Below are 6,711 nucleotides of genomic sequence, written 5' to 3'. Positions count from 1 at the left end.
TTGACGAAACATTTTTACTTCATCCACAAACAAATCTAATAAACTAAAACCTAAAGCATCTACTACATTAATGTACATGTTTGTTTACAAATTAGTTCCTAATGCACTATATTAGTTTTAGACGCACGTGTTGTGCACTTAACGTGCAGTATAAATGTGTTCAGTATCGTAAATTATCATATAGTCGGTACACTTTACCCATACTGTGTGCAGTTCAATATTTTTGATATCATTATCTAAGGGAATTGGTCAAACGATAGCGTGCGAGTGAAATAGGTGGGGTTATAAATGTTACATGGAGTCCACCCTATTTACAAGAGCGGATTAAAATGTTAACTGACAGTAGTGAATATACTCCTCTCTGTACAGATACGAAGGACGTCATAATCCGCCCTCCAAACTGAAAGAACGTTAGCGAACCATAGCATATTTACGCCGTAAAAAAGCTCTTATCATGTGATACAAGTCCGAATTTATCTATGTTTAGCACAGTCTGCTGTTCCTAATAAAATAATGCAAATAACAAATACATTCTTCTCAATCTGGAATATCTGCATCCATAATCGTCCCATCACATATCCAACAATTTGGATGCAAAGAAGTGAAGAAAAGTGACACTCACTGTCAAACAGTTCTCTATGTGACATCACATTGAAATCGAATATACAGTCTATGTTGAAAAGTTCTGCTGTTTGAGTCAAATATTCTATTTATTCGGAAGGACAGCGGCTATTTGAATTATAACTTGTTTACTAGTCGTAGCACAGCTTACAAATTCCATGGACTATTTTTTTAAGCTCAAAAATTGAAAGGTGATGTATCTGAATCAAAATGAATGAAATTATTTCTTCTTCTTCCAATTGCCATTAAAAAAATCGACATTATTCACCTCGTTTCATAAATTCAATATTAAATAAACCAATTTGAGATCCTCTAATTACTGCACGACTCTGACAAAGTAAAGTTAACTTAGACGAAAATGAGTATATAATAAACATACATACATACATACGTACATACATACATGCATGCATTATGTTCCTCATAATACCCACACCACACCCACACTGCTTACAACGGTATTTCTAAAACCACTGATAAAATTATATCTAAAGTAAATGCTGCTTGTGCAGAATCCGTATGGATAGTGGTACTGAGAGGAGACACAGACTAATTCAAATTCAGTGATAATAGTTGATTTTTGTAAACCGATGTGTTTCAAATTTATCTTCTTACGTGTGTTCCCCTCATCACAAAGCAAAACAAAACAGTGTATTTTGTGAAAAAAATTAAGATACGCAATGCTTATTACTTCAATATTTATTGCCGTGTTCAAGAGTTATAATCACTAACATTGCATGCGGAAATATCCATTATAAGTTGTACAGCTTTATTGGTATCGAAGCACGTTCCTTTTATTCATCGAATGATGGTGTTCTTCCGCGCTTTTAATAAGTTTCAAAAGACGTTTTCCATTCATTGAAAGGTCGCATCAAAGACTCGAGGTTCAATCTATATCCCAAAAGGTCGCATAAATTCGGGACAATTTGGAATCATTGTGTTGAGGTAAGTCTGTATGTCGGAGTAAATCGTCTCGCAGTTGCCAAGAATGTTAATAGGTTGCCCTAATGCGATCAAATATTTTTTTACCCAGACGAGGTCACAGTTACAGGCGATATTGTTATTGCTCAGGTCTAGACGTTTCAGTCCGGGAAGGTTGCTGATGGCATGCGAGATGACAGTGAGGTTCGTGGAAGCAAGGTACAAATTCTGCAAGCTGTAAACATTTGTGAGAGAGTCTTGAGAAATATAAATCAGAGGGTTTCCGGAAAGCGACAGATCCGTCAGCCTATTCATGTCATGAATGTCAGTACGCTCGATGCTCCGGATCTGGTTCTTGGAAAGGTCAAGGTTGACAAGATTTATGTTTGCAATGGCCCCAGGTACTCGCGTAAGTTGGCAGTCACTTAGGCTCAACATTTCCACGTTTATGTTATGCATGATTTCGATCGACTCATCACTGATGAATTCTAATTTGTTTCCATCCAAGGCCAAGCTTTTCAAATGAGTTAGATTTGTTGTAACCTTTGGAAATTCGGTCAAACTATCATACCTGAGCGAGAGCACTTCTAGGGTATCGCCTATTGCTATGAATGGCGCATCGATTAGAGCCGAATTACCAAAGGGGGAACAGTGGTCTATCTGCAGTTGTGTTATATGAGTCAGCTTTGTCAGTCCTATAGGTACTGTCAACATCCCTACGTGTTTCATTGTTAATTTTCGTAATGTGATTTCAAAGCCATGAAATGGATCGGGTGGCATATTATAGAAATCTCCACCCTCGACGTCTAGTTCTTGTAGTTGTTGTAAATGTTTTAAGGAAAGTGGCCAGTTCTTCAGGATCTTGTGTCCGAAGGTAAAGCCAATGACACTGTCTCCAATAAGTCGCATCGTACGATCTGCAAATTCAAGTATAGGATTCAGAGAAACGTCTAAATACGACAATGTAGACAGTGATTCCAGAGCTGTCGGAAGTTCTGCTAAGTGATTGTCATGTAGATCTAACGTGGTCAGAATATTCTCAAGCCCGGCAAAAGCGCTGTTATTAATGGTGTCCAGGTTGGCAGTGTTCAGACGTAGCACGTTTATCCGCAAGCCAACAAAAGCATTATTAGCGAGAGTACGTGACATGTTTAGGTTCTCACCCATGTGAAGTGTATTGTATCTGTGGTTCGCATCGTTGAAGCTGGGGATTGCAGTAAACCCTTTGTTACTACAATCAATTACAGCTGAAATAAAGGAATTACGTTAATTGTGAGAGCAACAGTAAGTACATACGATATACCCATCCTTCCATCGGCAACAATTGTTATTTTGGATTTACTAGTCCGCTAAGGACCAATCCGGAAAAATGGTTTCAAAATCAGAATTGATCCCGTTTGTGTTATGTACAACTGAACCCGCTTCATATGAACACTCACTTCAATAGCAATGTCCGGACTATTTGATCTCTGGGAATATTAATTACACCTATCACTTGATTCACGAATATATATATATATATATATATATATATATATATATATATATATATATATATATATATATATCGCATGACTCACGTGTTAGTTTTGTAAAAAATCTCTTATCACAATTTGTGCATATGTAACACATGTAATAACTCTTCACGACGTCATAAAATACGCGATAAAGTCATGCAAAATAAATACTTTTTTTATCAAGATGTCTTAATAACTTTAAAGTCATTTTACTAAACTATTCTGCGATTGGCTCAACTAAAATAAGTAGTTTTTTGGCATGTGTCAAAGTTAATCTTACAGCTGTGTCCATTTTAAATAATAATTTTAACCAAGTCGAACACATGTCGAATAATTGCTCTCTTTTTGCACACTAAGACTCGCAAAAGATAAAATCATTCCACCCGTTTCATCATAAGACTCGCAAAAGACAGAGAGCACTTGACTCGTTTCAAGTATTTTGTCTTAAATGAGTACACTTGTGATATCCTCTATTTATGTGTATTACTATATATATATATATATATATATATATATATATATATATATATATATATATATATATATATATATATATATATATATAAAACTGTGTCTGTCTGTGTGTGTGTGAGGTAAAGAATGACTTTTGCGAACATGAATTTGGCAAATAGACGATTAAAATCATAAAGAAGACAGAGTGAGAGGCAAAATGACGGTTACTTACTTCCTTGGCATACACATGGTGGAGGAGCTCCGTCACAGATATTCGAGTCCGCACTGTGCGACCAACGTACCATCTGTAGCGCCTGTTATAAATAGTAGAGACAGCCTAATAAACTACCATTTGTAGCATCTCTTATACATAGTAGAGACAGCCTAATAAACTACCATCTGTAGCATCTCTTATACATAGTAGAGACAGCTTACGAAATTACCATCTGTATAATCTATTATTCATAGTGGAGAAAGCTTAATAAAGTACCATCTGTATCATGTTATACACAGCAGAGACAGCGTAATAAAGTACCGTTTGTAGCATGTGATATACATAATAAAGACAGTTTAACAGAGAACCATTTGTAGCATGTGTTTGTTATACATATTAGAGACAGCTTAATAAAGTATCATCTATAACATCTGTTATACGTAGTAGAGACAGCATAATAAAGAACCATTTGTTGCATCTATTATTTATAGTGGAGACAGCTTAATAATGTACCATTTGTAGCATCTGTTATACATAGTTGAAACAGCTTAATAAAGAACCATCTGTGTCATCTATTATTCATAGTGGAGAAAGCTTAATGACGTACCATCATTAGCATCTGTTATACATAGAGCTGACAGTTTAATGAAGAACCATTTGTAACATCTGCTATTCATAGTGGAGACAGCTTAATGACGTACCATCTCTAGCATCTGTTATTCATAGCTAATTCACTCGGTCAATACACAGATACCTGGAGCATATCGTAACTCCATTCAAAGTGCAAATATGTGTATTTGTATGTGATATAAATAAAATATATGTATAGTTTGTACGCTGTATCAATGATATACCACTCGGAAAGCCTCATTTCCTGTTAATGAAAAAATTATACATTTCTTTGTATATCACTGATACAGCGTATATCTATCTATCTATCTATCTATCTATCTATCTATCTATCTATATATATATATATATATATATATATATATATATATATATATATATATATATATATATATATATATATATTCAGTCTGTTCATTTCTACGAATTATCTCCAAATTAGACAGCACACCATACCAGACATGAGCTTTGTTGAATCAGCGGACAGGACTGAATTAGCCCTTTGTTTGTAATAATAATAATAATAATAATAATGATAATAATAATAATAATAATAATAATAATAATTATTATTATTATTATTATTATTATTATTATTAATTTTATTGTTATTATCATTACTGTTTATTTGCTTTTTAAAGTCAACAATACACACAGTTCCAAAGATTCAGATTTCCAATTATATCAGTGCTTTAATAAGGAATGAATTGTTCGAAGATTACACTAAATAGTGTTTAAACTTGACCATATAATTTTATGCATGAAGAATAATTAATATCATTTGATTAATGAATAACAGAAACGAGAAGAAATAAAAACGAGAAGAAAAAAAAGCAGCCGCGATATTTAAAGATCTGCATTTGTAATTGTGATTGTAGCTTCAAGAACTATTAGATGATTATTTGTATCAAATTTGTATGCAGTAATATTTATCTTACCTGTAAGATGTACAGTCCCCACATATACATTGTGTGCATAGAGACCTGCAATAGTTACAAAACATACGTTGTGTACATAGAGACCTGCAACAGTTACAAACGTACACTGTGAGCTTCAAGACATGCAAGAGTTACAAAATATATATTGTATAATACAAACTTTGCAACAGTTAAAAAAGCTAACAAAAATAAATATTAAGATGATCTTGATGATAAGGTAGAGAAAGAACGACAATGGCAATAACGATGAAGTTGACGAATAATACTATGCTGAATTGCTATTTAATGTGGATAGATATGTAATATTGCGACGAAGATTATAATATTAACTATCAAGTAAGTTTATCACTGTGTAACATGAAATCAAAAGCATTGCTACCTACCTAGTTCCAACGTTTTGCAAACTCGGGGACAAATCTCACAAACACAGAATCAGTAGTTGGCACTAATATTAGCAAATGCGATATTTATTTCTTCAGCAATACTAATTGTTGCTGGATGTGAGAGGTAAGTTTCAAACGCACTTCTGTAGGGTTCAAAGCACAGACATGAATTTAATGCGAGCTTGCTTCGCACTATGGATTCGTAATCACGTCACTGAACAAAAATCACGTGGGACTGTGATCAAATATAATTATCTGACATATCATTTGTCAAGAGGGGTTAAATGCCATGGCTGGAGGTAAATCACTCAGGATGATCCACTCATTAGGTGGCTTTAGTGCCACCGAGATAAAGACAAGGAAGACGCACTCATACTAGCTTAAATTTTTATTTTATTTTAGGTCTAGTGTACAAACAATGTAAACAAATAGTACGTAGATACATATTCTGAAAAATGGGAAGCCCGAAAACACCTTAGAAACCAACGATCTTGAATGAGCGATCGCTTTGGTGGCGCTCTACAGTTTCGTATTTTGCATAGATTTAGAATTTTGAAGAAAAAGAATTTCCCTGGCTTTCCTCACAGGTTATACTGGTTATTTAAAACAGACCTTATATATCTTAGACATAATTCAAAGAACCTTTAATTTCCTTTTGTTTGGTGTATGATTGATGGGTGTAATATGAATTATAGAGTACACAGCTTGGCCTTACTCCAGATGTGCTACGTTCAAAAACGTGCTAGCTCCACTTGGTCATTTTCACTTCCTGAACTTCAGGGGTAAGTTGTATAAAAAAGAGCCGACAACTTTTTTAGATTTGATATATTTGGTAATTCATTCATTGCGCTTTCAGAAGCTGGGGGTTGACTAGTCTGGCAAAATTCATTTTCCCTATTTTAATAGCTGCTATGTATAGTGTACTTTAGTCTAATTCATACTGATTTTTTAGCACATGAGAGCAGTCATTTTAGTTAGCAGTGTGCTTAGATCATGTACAATTTCTTAAAGTACACTATCCAACGAATCCACAT

The 6,711-nt window shown here is 34.2% G+C and overlaps 1 protein-coding gene across 1 annotated transcript; it reads right to left on the bottom strand.

The window, feature by feature from the left end:
- Positions 1–1,305: 1,305 nt before the first annotated feature.
- Positions 1,306–5,901, bottom strand: LOC149798712 (uncharacterized). Its single transcript, XM_089957578.1, has 4 exons — positions 5,678–5,901; positions 5,295–5,339; positions 3,745–3,826; positions 1,306–2,789 (listed from the first exon to the last, which is right to left on the bottom strand). Exons 2-4 carry the CDS (start codon positions 5,331–5,333, stop codon positions 1,513–1,515), a joined length of 1,398 nt encoding a protein of 465 aa, XP_089813704.1. The 5' UTR covers positions 5,334–5,339; positions 5,678–5,901; the 3' UTR covers positions 1,306–1,512.
- Between the last annotated feature and the right edge of the window lie 810 nt (positions 5,902–6,711).

Source organism: Sinohyriopsis cumingii, chromosome 5 (assembly GCF_028554795.1).
Source record: "Sinohyriopsis cumingii isolate HCF-2022 chromosome 5, ASM2855479v2, whole genome shotgun sequence".
NCBI lineage: Eukaryota > Metazoa > Mollusca > Bivalvia > Unionida > Unionidae > Sinohyriopsis > Sinohyriopsis cumingii.
Note: the sequence above shows the minus strand (reverse complement) of the source record. Positions and strands in the feature narration are given on the sequence as shown.

Coding starts and splice junctions, on each gene's coding strand:
- LOC149798712 (XM_089957578.1), bottom strand. CDS start 5,333: ATGCACACAATGTATATGTGGGGACTGTACATCTTACAG. Junction 3,827..5,294: donor GGGGACTGTACATCTTACAG/GTAAGATAAATA, acceptor TATTTATAACAG/GCGCTACAGATGGTACGTTG. Junction 2,790..3,744: donor ACCATGTGTATGCCAAGGAA/GTAAGTAACCGT, acceptor CCTTTATTTCAG/CTGTAATTGATTGTAGTAAC.